This window comes from Patiria miniata, unplaced genomic scaffold (genome assembly GCF_015706575.1).
Source record: "Patiria miniata isolate m_02_andy unplaced genomic scaffold, ASM1570657v1 HiC_scaffold_22, whole genome shotgun sequence".
NCBI classification, from domain to species: Eukaryota; Metazoa; Echinodermata; class Asteroidea; order Valvatida; family Asterinidae; genus Patiria; species Patiria miniata.
In genome coordinates, this window is record NW_024037061.1 from 14,995,395 (window position 1) to 15,020,835 (window position 25,441).

The 25,441-nt window shown below is 42.7% G+C and overlaps 1 protein-coding gene across 1 annotated transcript; it reads right to left on the reverse strand.

The window, feature by feature from the left end:
* Positions 1 to 4,100: 4,100 nt before the first annotated feature.
* LOC119730433 (peptidoglycan-recognition protein SC2-like) lies at positions 4,101 to 24,013 on the reverse strand. The gene is made up of 5 exons (XM_038203322.1): positions 23,869 to 24,013; positions 13,352 to 13,459; positions 7,422 to 7,607; positions 6,292 to 6,440; positions 4,101 to 4,639 (listed from the first exon to the last, which is right to left on the reverse strand). Exons 1-5 carry the CDS (start codon positions 23,936 to 23,938, stop codon positions 4,469 to 4,471), a joined length of 684 nt encoding a protein of 227 aa, XP_038059250.1. The 5' UTR covers positions 23,939 to 24,013; the 3' UTR covers positions 4,101 to 4,468.
* Between the last annotated feature and the right edge of the window lie 1,428 nt (positions 24,014 to 25,441).

Here is a 25,441-nt window from a genome sequence, read left to right on the forward strand (position 1 = left end):
TTTAATTTAGGTCCTCCGCTCCACCTCGCACCAACAAAATGTTATGGAAACTAAAACTGTTCACATTTTAGAAAAGAGCAATTATGCGCGATTAAATCATCTCTCTCTAGGCGGCCCTTGTGGGGTCATCAAGGGCCGTCTAAAGAGAGTTGATTTAATCGCGCATAATTGCTCTTTTCTAAAATATGAACAGTTTTAGTTTCCATAACATTTTGAATAGGTGCAAATGATACACTCTACCTTTAATTATCACGTTAATTTGCAAACGTTTCTCGTTAATTCGTTCTTATTCGCTCACATACTGCATTCATTTAAGTACAGTGAAATATCGATAAGTCAAACTCTGATAACTCAAAACAAATGTTAAGTCAAACAGAAAATCGATTGCCTTCAGTAGTATAACAATGATATAGGCCTACAACCCTACTTGACTCAAAACTCTGCTTAAGTCAAATTTTAAACCTGTCCCCTTGAGGTTTGTCTTATCAAGATTTCTCTGTATTGCATTTTATCCAAAAGTATTATTGCAGGTGCGGTGGATCCTGGGGGCAGGGGGCACTTCCCCCCCCCCCCCTATTTTTCCAGGCCAACAAAAGTGTCCCTCTCGTGGCTATAAATGTGCCCCTTCGATGTGAAAATAAAACTGCCCCTCAAACCCACACATGTAAGCATATAATCGCACTACAAATATAATTGTCTCCTCTCTTGTAATGCAAAACTGCCCCTCATAAACACAAGTGCCCCTCTCGCATTAACAAAATTGTGCACCTTTTCGAAATGTAAAACTGTCCCTCGAAAGTACAATTTTATTAGTGCCCCGCTCGCATCATTAAAATTGTGCACCTCTCATGAAAAAACTGGTCTTTAAAAATAACAGTGCTCCTCCTCATGCAAATAAAATGAAATAAAAATGGTCACTTAGCTAGCCATCAAAACAAAAGTGCCCCTCTTGCGATAAAAAAAATGGTATCTCTACACATAATTATATATAGTCAAATTTATGGGCGGATCCAGAGAGGTTACTGACAGGGGCGGAGGATGTGCATGTGCAGAATGCCAAGGGCGGATCCAAGGGGGTGGGCCAACGGGGCCATGCCCCCCCCCCCCCCCAAGAACCCAAATGGTTTGACGTCACAAAAAAGGCAGCCACTATTCTTCCAGACTTGAAGGTCAGCCTTGACAGCAACCGGTATTGACGTTTCGGCATCGATGGCGGCGTTTTTTTACACTGACGTTGACATGAAGTTTAGAATTTCTTCTTCAGTTAGAATGTAACATTTCAATCATACCGAGCATATTTTCTGAGAAACACAACGTTCAAAAGGCCATGGTTTTGGGGGCTCACGAATTTCAATCCTCTGTTACAGGTCTTGGTACGTAATCGGATTAGCTTTCCCTGACCACGTCCCCACGCTTTGCCTTTGCAACCATAATGGCTGTAAGGACCCGGATCTCGACCAGAAATTAACGTTTGTTGGCAGATTTCTCAAAGAATGTAAACATGACAGAGCATTCAGTGCCAAATCTGCCAATGAATGGTTACTTTTGGCTTGATGTTTTAAACCCTGGTATGGAGTCATGTGGCACAATTTACAATATCCGTCTCCAATATTGTAGTAAACGTGTCATTTTTGGCAAAAAAAAAACAAATCTAAACAGATTTGATATTGAAACCAGGAACTGGACCCTCTCCCCCCCCCCCCCAAAAAAAAATAGCCGCACGAACTGATAAGCCGAACCAAATAAACTTGGAAGAGGAAAAATGGCTTTAAAAAACACGACTCGTACTGCAGGAACACATCTTACAAACACGGAATAAGGAACCAACTGATTATTTATTGTAGAAAATCACAGTTTCAAGCGACAGACATGGTCTATGACAACATGCGGTTAGAAACATGAAATAACGAATAATTTGCAGTTCCATCACTTGGGAGTATCGTTAATGTTCTTCGATGCTCCTTTAGTTGAAAAGTCAAATACCCCCACATGCTCTATCCATTTAAATGACATGAAGTTCAAGCTGATTAAATCTGTCTTTTAAGAAAATAAGGTGCATGTGTGGAAAATTGATTTTTAATTTGGAGGAGTAACTCAGGCCAACCTGGAGTGAGGAGTGGAACATTTTAAAAAAGCTTTACTTTTTGTCAGATGTCAATTAACAAACAAATTATTCAAAGAGGTTCTGGTAGAACATACGATATCAAAGATGATGTTTTTTGTTTGCAGTTTTGTTTTAACTTAAAAAAATGACTTGTTAAAAAACAGACCCATGTCGAATGGCTGAACATGCATAGCTATATTAGTTGAACTGTTGTTGAAGCTTCGCTCAAAGTCTGCTTTTGATGCGCCCCCCCCCCCCCACAACAAAAACATGGGGAAAAAATTAATCGAAATTTAATCTCGATATTTCTCTAATTTTTCAAGCTTCCATGTCTACATCTACACTTTTTTGCAGCCTGTTTTTTTTTAAATCTTTACTTCAAAAAGGCAACCTACCTAGAAAGTCTGCTATTAAACACAATTAGAAAACAACCAAGACTGATTTCAGGATACATTGTGTGGCGATGGGAGTCTAAGTTTGGGTGTAGCTGCAGGGAAGGTTGACCCGGAACCAGGTCATACTTGACTCGATACTTTGCTGGGTAAGCATTACACTTTCCGGGTAAAAAAATACCCAGGAATATCTAGAGTGAGTGGACCATGCCTGACGACAGGATTGGTTACTTCAATTAAGTGACAATGAAAGTACGAAATATGTACTGATGTGAATCACAGCGAAACAAAGGCCTGTTCTCAGTGAGGGCGCCCTAAACAGAAGGCCTGTGGACGTAACAATATGGGATAGTGTCTATACAATCCATCACTTTCCAACGATCAGTCAACTGACTGATTTTTGGAATAAAAAGTGATCTTGACGTGTTTCATGCATGGTCAAGTGTTATATCCACTGAGCTGAAACTTCAACAGATTAAAAGGCTTTGGACATTCTCCTGTAGATTGTGAGTGGCGTTATTATTGGAAACGAACAAAATGCTAAAAAAAAAAAAATATTTAATATGCCTAAACAAAACAAATTTTCTCCAGACAGTTTAAGAGTTTAAGAGCGACAGCTTTAATGTAGGTTTTCCCGGCCAATTTCCCAATTTTTTTGATCATTTTCATTATTGGCCATTCAATTTCGCGTGTTTTTGACACCTCGGATCAAATTCGGATTTCTTTTTTATTGTTGGGGCATTCAATTTCAGTTTTTTGTCACTCAAGATTTTGCAGCATTCTTACATTAAATTTTTGACATCTTTTGACGGTTGACGAATTCAAATTAGCGAACGTCGCTGGAGATATGACGTATGACCACGTTTTTCCGTTCTTATATATTATTTTGTTTATGAGCAGTCTTTTTCATCGTTCGATCATTCAAAGATGTTTTAATTGATATTTTTCCTATTTTCTTCTGAGGTTCATTTTTTTTTCAAAATCTTTGAATATAGAGGACGTTGTAACGAAATAGTGAAATGAAGTGGTGTAATCAGGGGTTGGGGAGTGTGCCGGATTGCAACGGGCTCGACTTTTTAAAAGCGAAATCGGGACGATGTGGGAGCAAAATCGGTACGGCGAAATCGGTCTGTCGGAAAAATCGTACAGGTCTCCTTCGGGAAATTTGTAGGGATGAAGAGCGAACATGTCCATGGTTGTTTGCTTTTAACAGTGCCTCCTATCAGATGATGATGCGAACCACCCTCTCCCCCGGACTATTACAAGAATACGAACTTTCAGCAATTTCTTAACAGATGCTTGAACAAATGTGAATATGTTTGCCCATTAATGAAAATGAATGCCCGATCAACCCCTTACTGCTGGTTCAGACGAAATTGAATGAACGATACGACACTTTTAATTTGAATGCATCTTTTACGGGGACGATTGAATGTTCGGATAGTGAAATTGAATGATTCTTTTCGATTGTCGAATGCCGATCTGCGTCATCTTTCAATTTCAATCTAAACCGAATGAGCCAGGCGTTAAATTGAATAAAAGGGTGGTGAAATTGGCCGGGAAAAATTATAGTAGGGCCTGTACCTGTTCGACACCACCAAATTTTGCAAAAAAATATGGAGGTGAGATAGCAGTATCATTTACATATGCTTTTAAAAATCCAATTGTAAAAAGTTACAACCACTCGAACTTGTTTTCGCTGTTGTACTTGTTTTTCTAAATACAGCTTCAGTTGTTAGAAATCAGTAGCATCTTTTCAACTCCAATTTAATTTAATCCATTTAATTAACAGCCGAAAAGAAAAAAAGTCTGAGTAAAAGCCATTTTAACCTTTGTCAAAAAATACCTGGAATATTCAAGGTCAATCATTAAGCTAACTTTAATATAGGCCTACATCATTACGACAATTCTCTGCGTCATTAAAAATGCTCTCCGCTTGGGACTAGAAAACCGACACGCGCTCTCTCTCGCTTTAAGCTTCGTAGTGGGACCAGGTCTTAATCTCATTATAGAGGGCGTCGCCTGGGCACTCTGTTGTTCGTACGTCACGGTGTGCCTTCATTTTGTACGAGGAAGGTAGGTTACCAAGCTCGACACCGCATTCCATCAACTGTCTGAGAGCACACAGCACCCCACTACTCGGCTGTTGAAAAAAAAAATGAGAAAGGAAGTCGTCAGAAACTTATTCATATAACTGCTGCAAAGAAGAAAACTGCTAAGCAACTTTATAAACTCAGTAAAACTCAGTGGAGGACCATCAGGAGCAATATACATTGCATGGCATTTTGGCTGTAACCTGTTTTTGCTAAGCATTTTAATGTGCACTTAGCAGATTCATATGCTCAGCAGCTTAATACAAATTGAGGTTAAAACAGTTTACCAGCTTACGACCTTATTTTGTGGAATCCGCCAACACAGGGCTGACAACTTGGTTTGATGAGCGCCGGCAATGTACTACAGGGTGAGTCAGAATGATATGTACCCAAATTAAAGAAAGTATTATCAAAACAAGTGCAAATGAGATCTAGATATGTTATAGGCTGGTATTTTGGACATATTTGTCGAAGGTTTCATGTATATCCACTGTACCATATTGAAGAAAAGCGCTAGCAAAGAACACACGCTACAAAAACAGTGACCACGGTTCCATGGTTAGACAAACTTTTTGAAATGGCGTAATGGTGTGAAGCAGTGTAATAACAAATAGAGACTGGTGACTGACTCACAAAAGGCAAAACCAATCATTTCCTTGTGCAGACTGGAAAATGAGCCACTTCAATGAAAATGGCATCAAGGGCGGACCCAGAACACAATTTTGGTCCCCCCCAAAAAGTGGGTCAAACAATTACGGCGTGGGGTTCGGGGCCCGCTTAAGGGCCCCGAAAAAAATTTGGATTCTAGATGCTCTGTGGTGCGATCTGAGGCAATTTCTGACCACTTTAACCAATTTTTTTTAGGAAAAGATGGTGGTGTACTCATTGCCTGCCTTTATTGCGATGTCACATAAAAAAAAAATTGGTTTCGTTTTTTTTTGGGGGGGGGGGCATGGCCCCCTTTGCCCCCCCCCCCCCCCCTCGGATCCGCCCTTGAATGGCATAACTCCTCACCACAGCCACTAATTTGAAAACTTCAAAATTCCTGTGGCAGACCAGGTAATAACAATTCATAGGAAAGACGCGGTTTTTTCTCAATATACTCTATTTGCCACCAATAAAATTAGTTTACTTGGGTCCAGATCATTTTGACTCGCCCTCTATCTTTAATGGGGACCTAGTGCTGCTGTTGCTTTTTGTACAACCGAAACTCGATTTGAAGTTAGCCTCTCGTGTGATGAACACACTATAAATATTGTCCATGTTTTTTCCGGAAAGCTGAGGGCGCTGTTGCTGTGATGTCATTTCAGGAAGACACTTTCCAGTTTAGGAGTTTACTGTTTGCTCATTGAAAACATCTGTGAGAAATGTTGCTCACTGGCTTACTGCTATGTATACTGACACAACAACGAATCACCACAGAAAGAAAATTTAGGACAAGAAAATATCCAAACTTTTAGCATTTTTGTGTGTACTTAAATTGCTGTAACATAAAGGTTTCTGCCTTGAATGACATCACACTTTTGCTCATGAATATGAAAACCAAAAAGGCACCAAAACACCCTTGAAAAAGGAAAAACAAAAATTTAAAATAAGGTTGAATTCGATACAAAGGTGCATTTTCAACCTTATTGCATAACAAAATAACATTGCATGGGTCCATTAAGAGTGTATTGAAGCAAGATAGAAGCATTGATCTTACCAGAGAGCTTCCGTAGTTTCCTATGATGGCAATTCCCACTGAATTAAAGTTATACCCTGGAGCATGCGCCCCCACGGTGCCCCAGCCACGCCCCACATAGACCTTCCCATCACCGCCGATCACAAAGTTGTATCCAATGTCGTCCCAGTCTGGACAGATATAAACATGCGTTTGTGACCACAAGAAAATCTAACACAGAAATAATCTAAAAGTGTTCTTATTCTGAGGCATACTGTATGCTCTCTAGACTGCTTCAAGAAACATAGTCATTAAACGAATCAGGGAACCAACCTGTCAATCGTATCGATATGTATAGTGCACCGTTAAAAACAATTGGTACTTGTATCTTCTAAACTGTTTGCAACTTTGTTGAGAGTTTCCCCACATTTAAGCTTTCTGTGACCAACTCAACGTTGAGCAAGAATTGCCACTGTTGGGGGGGGGGGGGTTTAGGCACTACCCAAAACCTTTGGACTGGGGCTATAAGGCACCCCCCCCCCCCCCCAAGTATGTCTCCGGTTTCTGGTATGCGCGCGCATCACCGTAGCCATGCGCGTCGGCAAAATGAAAAAGATTTGTTTTCAAATATGATGTCTCAAATCCAACAAACTCACTGGTTTGACTGGAATCCTGCTGCTGCACAATTTTAATGTGTTTTTAGATGGGGTTACGATCGAGTATAAGCTTTATGTGGCCTCTTTGGACTCCCAAATATTTGCACTAACTTTTGTCGGGCACCATTTGCAGTCATCAGTCTACATTTGAAGAAAAAAAACGGTAAAAAGAGCCGCGTCGCCGCACCACTTTTTGGGCAAGCTCCATACCAGAAACCGGAGACTTTTTTGGGTCAAAGCTGTGCAAATTCCTTGAGGGATGGGGGGGGGAGTAGACATCATATGACTCTTAAGACGTGTCCATTATACACATATTTAAGTCGTGTTTACTGTGCATCATTTGAAGTCCCTCATTTTACTGTTCAGTATACTGTAAAACTAAGTTGCTAAGGGGGAGGGGGGTGAAGTCAAACTCCCAATCCCTAACGTCCTTTCGCCACTGACACTTGCCCAATTTTTAGAGTGTTTTATTTCGTTCTTTCTAGCAAAGTTGTAGGTTACTTGACTATTCCATACCGTTGGTGTCCATGTGATATCGTTGGAAGGTCACCATATTTGCAGAACAGGTCTGTGTAGTGGAGCAGGACCCTGTGGCGGTGTGGTGCACCACTGTGTAGTCTGGAGTCCCTGACATCGCCGTAGTGCTGCTGGGAGATCTGGCGCTCCAATCGGACCTCGAGACGAAAGTCAGACCCGCACATTCTGATATTAAAACAAAAAATCAGTATTTCTCCCCCTATAATCATGGGCGTCGCGAGGGGGGACAAGGCCCCCCCCCCCCTCTGGAAAAGCCAAAAAAAAAAAAAAAAGGAAGAAAAAAAAAAAAAAAAAAAAAAAAGAGGCGCGAAGACAAAGTGGTGTAAATTAAATGAGTTGGGGGGGGCAAAATGTCCCTGCCCCCCTCTAAAACTGATAAATCGAGAATGTGTTGAGAAATACAAGCATTTTTTGGCCAAAAAAAATGTTGCCCCCCTCTAGAAAAAAATCCTGGCGACGCCCATCCCTATAATTAACCCTGTCTTCCGCCAAAACTGTTTTGTGGTATTAATACAGACGCTCACCAGTATCGCGCGCTTGTCGGTCAAAACTTTTAAACCCAGAGTCCATCATTTGCAGCTATCCAAAAAGTAACTGGTGTAATTATTGTTGAGAAACATACTTGGTTGAAAGACAGTACGGGGACTAAACTCCCTGTGAAATTATTCTTTCTGGCAAGCTGTCGTTTTGAAGAAATCATCAAAAGAAGGCCTTTCCAACTTCATAAGAAGCACCGTAGGAAATTCAAATCAAGTAGTTCGTTTCGGCAAAGCGCGCGCAAGCATTGGCACGACGCACACGCGCGCGCAGTTGCTAGAATTAATTCGTCGGATTCATAGAGCTATATTAAATTACAGACATCGCGTAGCTGCAAACGGCTCAGTAAGAACGTGTCTTAGTCCATGGGCCAGATATTGGTACCACCAGTCAGATGCCGTGTTGGAGAGGATTTCGGTGCATTTTGGTCTTCTTTGTGTTCAGCTGTAGGCCAACGATCAAACACTCCTCAACTGATAACAAAAGGGCTCAAGCCTGTTTCACTGTATTTTGAGTGCGATGTCATCCGCAAAGTCCATGTCAGTGATCATCACAGGAGACACTCGCCGACTCTTGCGGGGCACTATGGTGAAACCCAGCTCCTCTTGTCAACCGTTGATGGCCTTCCTCAGGGCGTAGTCGAGTACAATGATGAAGAGAAAAGGGGCCAAGGTGTCACCCTGAACCACTCCTGTCAGGATTTCAAAGCTCTCTGTGACACCACCAATTGAAGTGACCCTTGCCCGTGTGTTAGCGTAGGTCGCCCCAATGATTTGCACTAACTTACTAGGCATCCCGTATGCGGTGAGGATGTTCATCATTTTGACCCAGTGGATAGTGTCAAACGCCTTGCGGAAGTCAATGAAGGTGATGACTGCAGGTTATGTTTGACACCTTCAATAATTCGTCTCAGCGCAATGATGTGCCCCACTGAGGACCTCTCTTGCCTCAACCCATTCTGTGCTGTTCTAAGAAATGTGTCCAACACTGGCCGAATCCGGTTGAGCACCATCCAGTTAAATGTTTTGGCGACAAAAGAGGTAAGACTTATCCCTCGATAGTTGTCCGTACATGTGTGGTCACCAGACTTCGGAACCGGGATGATATTAGTACTGCTTCACTGATCTGGTATCTCTCCCTTCTCATATTCCTTGTTGACAAAGTCGAGCACGAGGTCGTCGATAGAGACATACTTCGGGACCTCTGGGACGACACCGTCCTCCCCACAGCATTTTCCAGCCTTGAGCGCCCCACATACTCCTCTTCGTTGAAGGGACCATCTTCGATGTCCAGGTCCTCGAACACTTGTTCTTCCTCCGCCTGCTCATCCATCATCTCTGGTTCATCACCAAGAAGGTTTCTGAAGTGGTTGAACCATGCCTCAACCCGTTGCTCATCTGTATCTCACTTGATCGAGAGGGCTTGGAAGACTTTCTATCAGTAATCTCGTTGATCACCTTCCAGCTCATTGCATGCGTTTGGTTGACCCGAGCTGCTTCCACCTCACTGATTTTGTAAATAAGCACTTCCTCTTCGATGAGATTATAGGTTTCGACGAGGGCCTTCTTCTTGTTGAGTACACCACTCGATTGTTAAGTAAACCACTCGATTGGTAAGGCTGAAGTCTGCTACAAGAGATCTGTAGGCCACATCAAACTCCTCCCTGGCTCTGACGACACGAGGATCCGATGAGGCTTTCGTCCTCCTCTTCACCTTGGGGACCTTGTCCATGCAGACCTTCGCGGCCTCCTCGTTTGCTTTCACAAACTTGTCATATCGGTCAGTTGCAGATTCCCCCTCCTCAGTCAGTACCTGGAACCGATTATGAACTTCTATGGCGTACCTCTCCTGCAGATCGCTGTTCCCTTGATCTTCTTCCATTCGTACTTCACCCTTCTTGTGACTGCCTTTCTCGGTGCTCGGAGGCTGAGACGCACCTCCGTCACCACCACTGTATGATCTGATCCCACTGTAGAGAAAGTACTGTGGGCGCAAGAGTTACATGTGTTGTAATAAGGCTGTTACGCCATTTCCTCCTGGTCAGGATGAAGTCGATCTGGGATTTCGTTCCTGCTGGTGACAGCCACGTCCACAGCCCTCCCTTTCGCTTCTCAAACAGTGTGTTGTTGACTTGAAGAGAGTAGTCCTCAATTAGATCCAGCAGACGCACCCCGTTGTCATCTGTTACCTGATGAAAGGTGAAAGGAAAGTCTTCCTGTCCCAGGCGGGCATTGAAGTAGCCAAGAATGGCAAGGAAGTGATGCTTGGGAACAGCCTCTACCGCTCGTCTTAGACCATCATAGAACCTTCTCTTCTCCTCATCGGGTGCTAGGAGAGTTGGTGCGTAGGCCACTATGGTGGTGAGGACTGGATTGCTTTGGAAAGAGGCAGTGGTAACTCTTGCAGGAGACCGGTTAACACTGATTAACGACCCCCTTAAAATCTTAAATAATAGTAAAATAATATTTATAAAGTTACACATAGTTTGGGTCGAAAATGAAATGAAAAGGACGAAAAATTAGACCTTCAAAAAACGGCAAACGGTACAAAACCGCACGCCGGCAAAAACGATGTCACCATGCACAGAGACCACGTTGGGGCCGTCCACTCACCGGCCCGGCTGGCGCCGTGCAGCAAGACACGCTGCGATTTCTCTTTCAGCGGCAAAAAAAAAGCGCTCTCACTTTTGAGTATATCATCCGCTGACTTTTGGGGGTATTCTTCTAAGCTGTCAAGGGGATATGGGAAAAAAATATCTCTCCTTCAGCAAACTTATTCCGTAAGACTGATTTTAACTTGTATGAACAACTTATAAGTTACATGTCGTATGTACAACTAATATATCGACAGGGTACGACATATTTCGACAGGGTACGACATATTTCGACAGGGTACGACCAATATCATCGACAGGGTACGACATATATGTCAACAGGGTATGACGTATCAAACATATGACATAATGTCGACAGGTGCCGGTACGACATATATGTCGTGCATATGTCGAGTCGACAGGGTACAATATATGTCGCATACTACAGAGTCGTATATAAGTACGACTTAATATCTCGTGTGTACAAAATATGAATTGTAACTCGTATGTTCGACTTGTTTGTCGATTATGTCGTACACACAACATATCTTGTGAGAACGACTTGTATCTCGTACGATTTACATCTACGACTTACATGTCGTACGTATGTCGTAGGTACGACATACGATTCATACGTACGCGTTAAAATACATGTGTCATACGTATGAGATGTATGTTGCACATGGTACGAATTCGGGGAGATTTTTTTTTCACCATGTACCTGACAGTTTCGTATATTTCCATCCCAAAGTCAATAGCTCGTTTCTTGCAGTTAATTCATACGGGTGCTTATAGATACGAGTTAACCTGCATTCGATTAAATGGGTACGATTTGCGGCCTGGGTCCGAGTTGACCTGTTCCCTTCATTCGCTGTCTGCAGAATAGCACGGGCAGGTAGCGGCGTGAAAATGTATGCTGTTGCACCGACAATAAACGTCGGCGGACTGTCTTGAACTGTCCAATTCGCAATACATTGAAAATAGTATCATTTTGAACAATTGTTCACTCATATAGCGGCATATTTCATTTGTTTGTAATAAAACTGGAGAAATGGTTTAAAATGGGATTGAAATACCTGGACATACCATGGTTTGAGTGAACATGCATGTACGTGGTGTATACAGTAATTTGCGGGTCATGAATATGTATGTCGCGGGTCAAAGTTTACGGGCTTTGATTGGATATCGTGTAATATATGCGCATCAGAAATTCTCAGCCGATTTCGGTCGAAACTATAAAGAAACACAAAAGGAATTCGCCACGGTTGCGTCAAGGCTATCTTCCACCTCGACTTACTGTACGGCTGTTTGCGGAAGTGTGTGTGCGGCGTACGTACATGCACACAAAGCACACGCAAGGGTCGTTGGGGCTAACGGTATAGTACAACTATATGGCGCGCGCGGTGTGCGGTAGCGGGAACAAGCTCGTATGGGAACAAGCTGATAGCCTTGGTCAAGGCTAGATTGTGATGTACATGCGAACGGTCTCCCCCTAAAGAAGAAATAGTCGTGACAATGGTGCATTAGTTAATATAGTGTGAATGATTTTAGGATTTTATTGGCGCTCCCCATTGAAAATATGGCATGAGCCCCCCCCCCCCCCCCCCACCCCACCCCACCCTATTGATTTTCGGAGGCCTAAGTGTCTGGAAAAAATAACCGGTCTACATTTCAGCACGCCTCCCTGAAAAAAATCTGGATCCACCGTGCTAGCCCCCCCCCCCCAAAAAAATATTGGTTCTAGAACCGCGCCTGGATAGCACTTAAGTTTTCACTATTAAGACGTGCCTAAATCGGCCTCCGTACCAAAAGTTCGTAATTAGCGGTAAATTAAGCTGTTCTTTAGTATATTTTGCACGAGATATTTTTATTCTTAAGTTGAAATTCTGCAAACGCTGACCCATACACTATCGTTTGGTGCTGGAATAAACATTCTAATTAAACACATAAGAAAAATAATTCCTTAGCAGGCGGCTAATTATTGAACTTTAACTCGTTCTTAAGCACAAAATGCACGCGAATATCCATTTTTAAGTTGTGGATCTCATGTTACAGTCACGTTAATAAGCTTTTAGTGAAGGTTTTGCTCTAGTGCTCAAAATTCTAATTAACGGTCAATAATTAGCGCTAATTAGGCCATTTTAAGTATGAATGGAATGCACGGGATTTCTCATTCTTAAGTTATTGGTCATTGATATGTTAATCGAATACTATCTTTTCGAGTTGGAACCGTGCTTATGCGCGATATTCTAAATACAAATCAATTTTGGGGGGTCTTTAGGCGGTGCCCCCTCCCAAACGCACGGGGTGTCACACTTAAGAATGACGGTTTCGAAGGTTGGACACCCCCACCTACTCGCTGCTACCATCAAGCCTTTTGTGCGCGATATTCTAATTAAACCCCACTGAGCTCTCGGACTATTATATTTATTTTGAATTCACACAAGATTTACCTCACATTAACCCCGAAAGTAAGGCCAAGCGACTTCACGTACTTAACAGAAAATATTCACCAAGGCATGGACTATCAAATAACAAAATTTAAACATGATTCTTCGGTTTTTTTATGAGTTATAATTGAAACAGAATGTCACCTTTTGAATTTATGATATTAAATCTGATATTAAGTTCAAAGTTAAAGGTTTGTACCGTTAACTATATAAAAGAAAATTCATGGAGAATTATAATCAAAGTAAATAAAAGGAAGAAAGAGACGAAGAATTTGTTTTTACATTTACGAAATGGTGATTAGGTTGAGCCCAATCACCCAAAAGCTTACCGCAACATGCCTCGTCGTCTCTACCCGGGCAATCGTAGTCGTCGTCACACACCCAACTACTGCTGATGCAACTTCCATTGTCGCAGGTGTATTCAGTATCACGGCACGCTTAATTAAAAAGAAAGAACAGAGTAAATCCGCATATATATGTTCTCGTATTCAAGCCTATCATAAACTCAACGGTCACAAAATGAACAAAAAAATCCTGCACCAGTGCCAGTAGGCCTACACATTTCAAGTAAAGCTTAGCAAAGACGACAGAGCATAGGCTTGGTAGCTTTGAGTAATGGTAGCTTTGCCACGGGTATACAGACAAGAAAATGCATCATTTCTTTTTAAAAGAAATTGAATTTAATGCTTAAAGAGATACAGTTGAAAGTTTTTATTTAAATAAAATAAGAATTACATACAATGATAAGATGACGTTGTGTTTTGGGGAAAGAGGGCTGTTTAATTTTTTTTTTAACTGTTAAATGAAAGTCTGGCAATTTTACCAGTAAAACAGAGTAATCTGCATCTGTATATGTATATAATGTATGTTGCAAGAAGTCAATTTTGGCATAAGAGCAACGGGAGAGAGGGGGTGCTCGTTGTGCAAAGTAACTTCTTGAGAGAGAAGTCCGCGGCTGATGAGAGATTTGAAGGTGTCCATGATTGGAAGGATTTGAGGGCGCTCTTAGAGTGAGCTGCCATTTTATTTTCTTGGTATGCTCTGTGATTTAATATACATTTGTTCTCCGTCCGTGTTTGCTATCTCTGCTTTTCGGGGTGTGTATGTATCGTGTTGATTGAAGACTTGTGATCATCGTAGAACTCACTTTTACTGTATTTTGTGATTTGGTGACTGAGCTGTGCCGTCATGAATTTTTGTCTCCATTCGCACCACTGAATTGAATGGAACTGCTAGATGAACTCTATTGACTCATACTACTCGGCATAATAGGGTGACATTACGCCATCTTTTGCCGTAAACGACTACAAACATCAAGGTACGCGGTACGATTGTCAGCCCTGTACAATACTTTATACATAGCCCTCGTCTCCTTAAGGCTAGGTTTACACTATGTTCCCGGCGGCCACGGCAATCACGTTTCTAGCCACCGTGGACAAAACGGTATGGACATGAGACACGCGGGGGGACGGGATGGGCAAACGTGACAGTCCGTGATTGCCGTGGATGCCGGGCCAGATTTTTAAACTGTCAAAAAAATTGGCCACGGCAGTCACGGTGCGGATGAGAAACCTAGTAGGTCGTAGTAAAACGGGGTGAACGCAACAAAACGTGACAGTATACAAATATAACATGGTTAGAGGGTGGACAGTCGATATTCGCTCCCCGAGGTATTGGAAGTTGACAAACTAGTTCCCGAGGCGAAGCCGAGGGAACTAGTTTGTCAACTTCCAATACCGAGGGGAGCTAATATCGACTGTCCACCCGAAATAAACCATGTTATATTTGTTTTACTATACCTCATACATATTCAGTTGCCGAATTTTGTTTTATTATTATGCACCTAAAACAAAATTCGGGGAAACTTGTACAGCTCACCAAAAAATTCAACTTCAATTACTAGTTCGGTTCGTTTGCAATATAATACAGTTACTACAGTTGTAAATACAGTTGTTTGCAATGTGTACAACTTTCTTTTGTACAGGAGACATCTTTACACGGTCTATACATTTTCTCCAGTACGGTTTCATTGAGCTCTGGAAATTAACATTTACGCGAACCATGCAACCATGCATCACCTGGGCCATGTTCGCGCGTGCGTACTGCATCCGTGCGACATTGCTCTGTAAAGCGCATGCGTAGTAGACTGTCGCACGGGTAACCCATGCGACAGTCTATTACGCATGCGTATTTACAATGTGCGTGAATCCTCGCGCGCGCGTTTGGTAAACAGCAAGAATAACATCTGGCACGTGATGGTGAATTGACCAGTGAAGGTTTGGCTCTCGATCATGAATATGTATGAGGTAAAGTAATACGTGATAGGCCGTAACAAAACTTGGAGACGGTCCGTAGTGGGACGGGAAGCATTTCCCGGCATATCTCACGGTCCATTCAAGTTTTGTCACGTTCTGCCGCGTTTAGCGGGCGTTTTGTCACGGTTGCTGCGCATTTTGTCCAGTTTTGCTTGTTTCTCACGGCAAGCTGGGGTGTACGGAAGCCGTTTCGTCGCGTTCAAACTGAAAAAAACAAACCCCGTTTTTTCGAACTGTTGATCTTTTTTTTTAAAGAAAACATTACGCTCACATCCCACTGGAAGCTTATAGAAGGGTCTTACTCGGAAAAACGTTCCCTTTGGGGGATTTGTTAAGTATGATTTGTTTTATCTTGTGTCAATAAACTTTAGATACGAGCAGTTTAATCCTTTATTGATACATATTCTTATCTATTAGTTTGAACTCTGAAACATCTGCAAGAACTCTTCGTTTTGAAGAAAAATACCTGTGTTCGGGTTTCATATCCTGTGTAAGTACTTCGCAAACTTTTAATCATGAAAAAATTCCACTGGACAGCTGAGAACGATACTTACAGGTGTACACATCTGACGCGGTGTTCGTGCTATGCCAGCACGTGTGTGTGTGATTTCAGCGTCTATGTACATGTACACTGTACTATGTACTAGCTCGTGAATACGCGGATGGATATTCACATGATGTTTTCCTTGCTTTAATGGCACAAGAGTCCCGAACCGTTTTTTTAGTCGTCATTTCTGCTAATTGAAGTGTTGCTTCCATGGTCTGGTATCATGAAGAATGTTACCTATACGCATTAGCAGCAGAGTGGGATTACTTGCCCTATTTGCCGCGAACGTATACATTCAACTTTATGCGTGCAGCATGTGTACGTGTATATGTACATGTAGGCATCACTGAACCGCAGAGTCGACTTTCTGCGGCACATGTTGCATGCGGTATAGCCGAACAATATCGGTTTGAAAACGGGGTGCAACTCAAAGCAGTTGACTAGTTGCAAATTCTGAAACATGGTGTGAGGATGCTTGATGACGCGACGGGCCATCGATCATTATGTGAATAATCCTGATGTTCCAGCAAGCGCCTCGATCGACATTAACCATGGCCATTGGCCGCATGCCCGAGTTGGCCGCAATATGCCCCTTCAAAACAATTCCTGGTTCTCAGCCAACTTGGCCAACTTGCCCTTTTTATTCAAGTCACATGTACGTACCAATAATTATTCAACGTTTAACAGAACCCCAAAATCACGGTGAAAATGTTTGCAATTGCTAAATTCGGAAGGAAGCCGACGAGTTTTCCCAGATCGCACTCGCCGGCAGTGTTTTCCGCTGAACTATGTAAATCAACAGATTTACGTTTGTGTCAATCAAGTCGAGGCCCTTTGGCAGCTCAAGCCCTCCCAATGATCTCGGTCCACATGTCCCGGTCCAGCATGCAGGAGCGGAGCTCCTCAGCGGTGGTCAAGCCGGCGGTTTCCCGTTTCAGCATGTCCACAAAGGAGAGATTTCTTCTCCCATCACGTGAGGCAGTGCCTCACGTGGGCTCCCAGAGAATGATCAGGCTAGCGGCCAGCTCCAGGTGACGGACGCTATGCCCTGCAAGCTTGAGACGGCGTTCCCGGATCTTTTTCGCCACCTTCGGCAAGCCAGCGTAGAGGTCTACATTTCTTATGTGATCCTGCCACGGGATGTTCAGGGCCATGCGTCCACAGCCTTCCCTTTTGCTTCTCAAACAGTGTGTTGTTGACTAGAAGAGAGTAGTCCTCAGTAAGATCCAGCAGACGCACCCCGTTGTCATTTTGTTACCTGATGAAAGGTGAAAGGAACGTCTCCCTGTCCCAGGCGGGCATTGAAGTCGCCAAGAATGGCAAGGAAGTGATGCTGGGGAACAGCCTCTACCGCTCGTCTTAGATCATCATAGAACCTTCTCTTCTCCTCATCGAGTGCTAGAAGAGTTGGTGCGTAGGCCACTATGGTGGTAAGGGCTGGATTGCTTTGGGAAGAGGCAGTGATAACTCTATCAGAAGACCGGTTAACACTGATTAACGGCCTTTGTGCCACTCTGCTCAGCATGAGCCCGACCCCACAATTTGCCGCCTGAGCTTCATGCTGGGGGGGGGGGGGGGCTGGAACATTTCATGGGGGGGGCGTCATGTAGATCAATGATAATTTTATTAGAAACTCAAAATCTCAGTGGGGGAGGGGCGACTCGGGGGCGACAAGGTTTCATGGGGGGGGTGCTGTCGCCCCCCCCCCCCCCCCCCCACTGTAGCTAAGGCAGTGGTTGACATAGTGCCAGGGCGTGTCCACACGCCGGTGGGCCTGCGCACCATATTTCTGGGGCCCACTGCTGCTCCGAGTCATACAAGTTGCTTTTATTTAGTGTCAAATACGTGCACATTGACACATGGCAAACGAAATGACTTATTGATGTCTAAGTAATACTCATCCAAGTATAGCGCCATCTATTGACAGTTGTCATGACAATAAATTCGTCATCACGTAGAGTTCATCATCACATGGAGTATGATTATTTGATTTGCGAAATTCTATCTTTGTCTTAGAAAGCATATTTTTTTTAAATGTTACTATCTAAATGGTTAAAACAGACCTAAACCAACACTTTCAAAACATTAATTAAGTTTGGTTTGTTTCACAAGGGAGACAAACAAAAGATTAATGTTTAAAAAAATGATTAGCCATCTAAAAAGCTTGTGTAATATATTAGTACATTATATACATCTACGAACAGTGCCCTCTAGAGGCAATATATATTTGTACGTGACGTCATTTTAAAAACCTATAGCAAACCAATAATTTGACCTCATCATTATACAACAAAGCATAATGGTGTATTTGCGAATTGTACAACCATATCCTAACCCAAGTGCTAAGAATGTATGTAGTAAGCTCATTCTGACTAGGCTTAAAAAGTGGGCATTTAACTACCACTAAGCTACTACCCTGGGATTGCTATCACATCAATTTATCATCTTTATAGACGTAGACCTTTCAAAAAAAATACCGTGGACAGCACCCATCCTGTTTCTTCGTCATCCTTATATTTAATTATGTGAGTTTAGTTTAGTCAATAAATTATTTGGACCCAGATTCTGTTTCACAAGTTTCGTCATTTATTTGTCTATCCTCTGATGATCCCGGTAAAACATAATAATCTATTTTATGGCCTGAGCAAAACCCGGATCCGGATATTGACTTTACAGTTCATGTGCTCCGGCAGCTTCCTGAACTCATGCTTAGTACAAAAACATAACTTTGTGCATGTTCTTATGTCTTTGGATTGAACGAAAAACTGCAGGGTGACTGTAATATTCTTGCAATCGACATGTTGGCTACTCTACTAACTGTTATTGCGTACTGTCATGACCCCTGACCCGCATACAGAACTCTGTTACATTCACACACGCGGCAACCTCGTCCCCAGTGCTTACTTTATTTCCAACCGCGTTTCCAATAGTAAACCCTGGATAGAACACTTTCTTCAGTTATCCTGATTGGATACTGCAGTTGGCTAGTAATGGATTTTTATCGTGTACTTCAGTTGGTGCTATTATTCACAACGTGCAGTACGTGTTTTCGCGATCATTCGTCCACGCCTTCTCGAAAATACTAATTCTTTCCAATTTGCTCATATTAATATGAAATATGATACTGCATGTTGACTCGATAAGATCGTAACAGTTTGATTTCAAAAATTGTGTTTTCGTAACTCACGCCGTACGTGCTCGCGCTGCTACGAATTGACTCTGTTTTTACCCCAGACACGTACTGCATACAAAAAAAACCGCTAATGTGTAACGCATATCCAGGCACCAGACTGTTCCTCATTTGCATACGTGTTCAAAAATCTTGCACATGCAAATGATCCAATACCAGGGTGGGAGAGGACACTTGTGCTCTTAAGCAAGGCACTTAACCATTATTGCTTCGTCCTTCGGATGGGACGTTAAGCCGTAGGTCCCGTGTGTTGTATAAATGCACGTAAAAGAACCCAGTAAACACTTATCGCTAAGAGAAGGGGTTTGTCCCGGTGTTTCTGGCCTCCTGTATAAACTCCCACGTGGAGTATTTAGGAGAAGAACCAACCAAGAACCAAGAACCAAGAGAGCAGGTAGTGGTGGGCGCGTACTGCTCGACACCCTGGGGACGAGGTTGCACACGCGGTGTATACATTTTCTCACTGTACTGTACTGTATATGTACATGTACTGTACATGATTTGTTGTTATACGTGCATTGCTGTAGTTGTGTAGTGTGTACTCCAGTGTTGAATAAATAGTGCTCTCCAGTGCCGAGCCAAGAAATCGAGAATAAACCAGGTTATCACAGTTCATTACAAATTTGCGACGAGGATAGTTGATTACCATGGCTTTCTTGATCGGTAAAATCGAGGAATTTCGCGAAGGAAAGGAGGAATGGTTGCAGTACCGTACGTCGAGAGATTGGGACATTATTTTGTCGCCAACGATGTCACGACTGCAGCAAAGAAACAAGCCGTGCTTCTCACTGTGATTGGGCCTGACACCTACAAGTTGCTTCGCAATCCCGTGGCCCCCTCTAAACCCGGAGAAAAATCGTATGACGAACAGGTCAAATGTATGACTCAACACCACAACCCAGTACCGTCGGAAATCGTCCAATTAAATCGTCGGATTATCGTGAAGAGGGTGAGTCTGTAGCCCAATATATCGTTCTCTCGCAGAATTTTGTAACTATATGGAGGCACATTGGACGATATGGTGCGGGATCGATTAGTTTGCGGTGTTCGAAATGACCGCATTCAACGTAGCCTTCGTCTTGCTGAAAAAAACTCTGACACTTGAGAAAGCATTGGCAACGGCTTTGAGCATGGAGAGAGCGGCCAAAAATGTGAAAGATTTGCAGGCCACGCAAACCCACAGTGACCGAACATTGAACAAACTGTCGCAAAGCAAACCAACGGTTGCACGAAAACCTGTATTCAGTACAAGTAAGAAGCAACAGCATGTGCAGAAACCCTGTTATTTTTATAATATCTCACCCTGTAACTAAGGGAATAAAATAATGTGTGTTTGGGAGGTATTATAACACTCTGTTTAAGACCGGTTTGAGTCTGGATGGGTGATGCCGAGGGTAATTATTGCCCATCCAGACTCAAACCGGTCTTAAACAGAGTGTTTAATACCAACCAAACACATATTTATTCCCATTCATAAATACCTTTTCGGTCGTTGCCAACCATTAATTTTTGTTCAACAATTTTACATCATGTTTTACGAAACACCCCTCTGACTAGAATATGGAATGCCCCTCCACAACTCGTTACCTAAAAGGGACATTGGTGTACGCGTCGCGCGTACTACGCGATGTCGCGCAAAACGCAGCTGGGCTGGTGAAGTGTGAATTTCGGACCATGAAAATGATTAACTGGTAGTACATTGCGCATGCATACGGGAGGAATTTGAACGTTCAACCAATGAAACGTTAAAAGGCACCGGATTCCATAGGAGTCCAACTTTCATGTGACACTATGAATTAGTGTTAATAATACATTTCGTGTAATTGTAGGTGATTTAGCAGATGTTTGTTAAATCGAGCAGAATTTTGAAATGCATTCAGCAGAATCTTGTGATTTTCATCTGACCCACCGTGAAAAGCCGGAAAATTGCCTGTTTTCAGTCGACCACTTTCCTTGCTATCTAGTATCCACTTAGATCTGTATCATGCCAAATTTATGAAACTGAAGAGATTGTGCTTTGTATGACCTCAATTTCCCATGTCCGGCCCGGACAAGTTATCTTTTTAAAGAACAAGTTGAAAGGAATGGATTCATTTTGTTATTCAGGTTTTTTTTTTAATATATAGGTTTTCCCGGATGAAATATGAATTAACAATGGAGCTCAACGAAGTTCTGGAACGAAATTAAAGTATCTCTCCAAGGAGTTCAAACGATACAAGTGTTAATAAATTAACTGGCAAAACCTATATAGGCTACACGAATAGTGTTTTCTCGTGTTTGAGGAATGAATAAAACTATGCGTCTTTATTTTTTCTGCTTTCTTCAAATCGGGTTCTTTCCAGTTGTGTTCCAGGTGTTTGTCTTTTCTCCTTTAATAAAATTACCCTTTCTTATTCCTCCAAGATCGGTTTAGGCGTTAACAATAGAAAACGAAGAAAGTGGGGCAGACACTTCAAAACAGTGTCATAGGCACGCCCTATTTTAGTCTGGGAAACATGAGCCGGCCTTGCGTCCGCGCCCTTTCATCTCCGGCGGGGCCATGTACCGGGCACGAGCCCATATTGGTTGGGTCGGCGTTGCCGATACGTATACCCTGGGCCAGCTCTAGGGTGTTAAACAGGCGCAGGCTATGACACCCTCTCATGCAAAGAGCGAATCTCAGGTATCAACAAGTACCTCGCCACCCTAGAAAACCAAAATCCTTCCTTTTTTTTAGTGATCGCTCTTTGTTTTCCAGTGTGTAGGTCAGCTATCAAATTTCATCTCGAAACATGTTCAAACATTTCATACGGCCTATGTGCGTGACGACTTTTTGTTGACGTTTATAGCGTCACTTTTCCCCCGTGTTCGTTTGTTTACTTTAGACGTCAGTCGTTGGAGTCCCATGAGTGTTAAACTAATTACTAAATTTGATATCTCCCCTCTGGCAAAGAAATAGCAGTCGATCGTGAGAAGCTACGGGAGGTCATAGTAGACGTTTGCAAACATGAAACGAATTTTGCATTGTGGACAAATTGGCGAATGCTCACTGCAGCCCTCGAAAACGAGTTTGACTTATTGGCTTGAGAAAGTAAAGATATACAATGTACATACAACACAGAAATATTCTTTTGACAACACGAAACATGTTATTTATTTAGGTGATGAATACACAACGGATTGGGATGTTTTCTCACGAGTGCTTGGTATACATGTAACGAGCCAAGAGCCCTTGACAATCACCCTCGAGGATTGATACGATGGGGTTATACCAACTCCTAGGGCCGGCTCGGCTGTAAGCCAAATGGTTGCATTGGAGCATATGGGAACTTAACATATTTCGAAACCATCTGACGGGCAATCAGTGCACATACAGGGAAGCTATGTCCTCTGATAACGATCAAACATTGCAACATTTTATGTTCTTTATAATTTATTGCCTTGCTCAGGATTGTGAATGTATTACGGAAGCCTTGTGTTTAAGAAAAAAAGCGAGAGAAACAAATCAGTGACTACTAATTAGGCGTACTCCTAAACAATGTTTTGGTAGATTGACTTTGAAACATCCAAATTTAACGTTGTATTATAGGGTCAACTGGGTGCAACCGCCATTGGAAATCATTTAAAATAACTAAGAGGATAAAGGATTAAAAAATCAGCAATCAACGGAAATTTGATTTTCAGGCTTGTTTTCCATTGCTACAAGATTTCCAGTTAGGTGGTTTTTTTTAGACCTAGAGAATCCAGCAGTATTTGACTGTGTTGTTTATAAGACTACACAACCGTCCATAGTCTCTGCAAAATAATACAGATAGCCAGGTGAAATACAAGCAAAAGATTCTTTGGTGTTTGAAACATGCCCCAGTTTCCCTCCTTCCCCCCACATTGTCGCTGTCTGTATCTCATTCTGGGAGTGAATTTAGCAAGATGGTTGCTCCCATTCTGGCAGGGGTTCGAGTCCCGCCAGAGACCATGGCGTTCGATCCCTATATAATATCCGTGCATGGGCTTTACTGTCGAGTATATACATGATGTTTTTTGTCCCTCCTGTCTCTTAACAATGCCGGATCCTGCAAGGTTTTTTCGGGGGATGTTCCTGATGTGCTCAAGTCAAAATCGAATGCCAAAGGTCTTAAGCATTGTATGTAGTGAGCTAGATTTTGCAACATCGTATGGTGACATAACTACTACATGTAAATACTACTACTACACATCTGGACGCGCCGTGATTGAACGCGACGAAACGGCTTCCGTACACCCTAGCTTGCCGTGTTTCATAAAATAGTTGTCTACCCGACCACTCTGCGTTTGTAACAACAAACGCCAAGCTCTAGTTAACATTATAATTGCATCTCTCAGAGGGCAGGAAAACTAATACTGCAATGTTTCGCCTTGCGATTGCTACGACCGACTTTGAATGAAACAAGTTCAAATTACCGTTGCACAGACATTTTGATGTTCGCGGGCAAAAATCTTATGAAAAAAACCTATTATGAACAAAAATCTAATGCACAAAAATCCCCTGAATCGCTGTCGGACCGCAAATAATGCGACACTTTAGTGATGTTTTCTATAAGCAGGGCATAGAGACTGGCAGATCTTTTTAATTGCTCGATGTCTCTTTCCAAAAAGTGATTTTCTTTTTCAGCTGATGGCTGGTGAAAGCCACTAACTCAGAGAGACTGACCACTAACACAGAGGAGTCGATAGTCTTAGGGACTGTCGGGCGTGATTCAATGTCGATGAGGTGTTCCACTTTACCATAATTATGTCTCAGTCATCAGAGAAACATAAAAGTGTGAGCCTTAAACCTACCTGATGCTGGATGACAAACGAGTAGCAGACACAGAACGAACGGAGCGACGAGACTTGTCTTCGGTTCCATCCTGAAGCCTAATTGTGGAGTGGACTTGGCTTCACGGTGCGCTACTTTTATATCCACTCTGGGGATCGACTGCGCCCCTTGCGTGATATTTTCTAGGCTAATTAATTTATTTTGGCATGTAGTGTGGCATTGTTCAGTTCGGTGGACGTTGATTTTCACGCGCAATCTTTTGAAGAAAATTTATGCAGCATAATTCCACAAATAGCGTGACGTCATGGGAACCGTGACCAATCACAGAAGAGGAGGGGAACTGCGGTGCTCCGGGTTCCTTCTTCGCGGGCCGGGACGAGCAGCCGGCCACGGCTTGGACGTGTATATACCTTGCCGTAACTCACGGCCCTGGGACCTGTCCTACCCGCTCGTATAACGGCTCTTGTCAAGGGTCGCTCCAAGGGATATTCTGACCGAACGTTACCTTACCAACCACTTACGACCGGGCGGTGTGCGCATAAATCTGTTCTGTGCAAACATCTTTTATCAGAAATTGAGATTTAGAGTCACTAGAGCTTTGTTTTGGAATCCATTCGAGCTAACCCCAAGACTTTCACAATGAAGATTGCTAAGATCATTGCCGTCATCGATCATCTGGCTCATGGTATCCTTACTTAAGTCAGATACTGAGGATGCTCAATCCTCTCCAGTGACCTCTATCCCACCAGGTCATCTCAAGCCCCTGGCTTCCGAGGCTACCTATCTCCCCGTCTCAGTGACTTCCCTTCGTCTTACAAGCTCTTCCGTAGTTATAAAAGTTTTTTTGTACTTTTTTCTCCACTTTTCAGTGCTACTGAATACATTTTGGTTGTTGGGATGTTCGAAAAACACCTCAAAATCTGCATTTTTTTTTTCGCATCACGAAAAAGTGGAGGGGGGTATGATTTATTAGCCCCCTCCCCGTGATTTACGCTCCAGTACATGTATATAGCAGCCATTTGCTGTGTTTTGTTCTGTACGATTTTCGTATTATGTTGTGCGGCCCAAGAGGGAAGCTTAGATTCGTCACATGTCTGTTGACAATGACAACTTGAATCAACTATATTGGAGTCGTAAACAGATGCAGAATGTTATGTAGACTGTGACTCCGGTGTTTTTGGTGTTTTCAGGAAAGATGTGCTGATCCCGCCATCTTTGCACTGTACTAATGTCACTGAAAGTTTGTTGGAAACGGTAAGTATGAAGACTGGTACATAAAAAGAAGTTCCGGTGCTGTGCCAATTCAGGCGCGGATGGGGGGGGAGGAATTCAACCCCCAGTTGTGTCAACATTTTTTGTTCATAGAAATTCATGAAAAATAATGCAACACCCACCACCCGCTCGGACACCCCAAAAATTATACTAGTAATAATGTCCGCCTGTGCACAAAATACAGACAGAGCCAACTTGGTTAGGGGGTATTTTTCTACTACCGGTATTCTGTAATTAATAACCGTCGAATTTGAATAGCGCCCCCATTGAAAGTATGGTCTGAGCACCAAAATTATTGGACCCCGGTCTTGTCCCCATGTC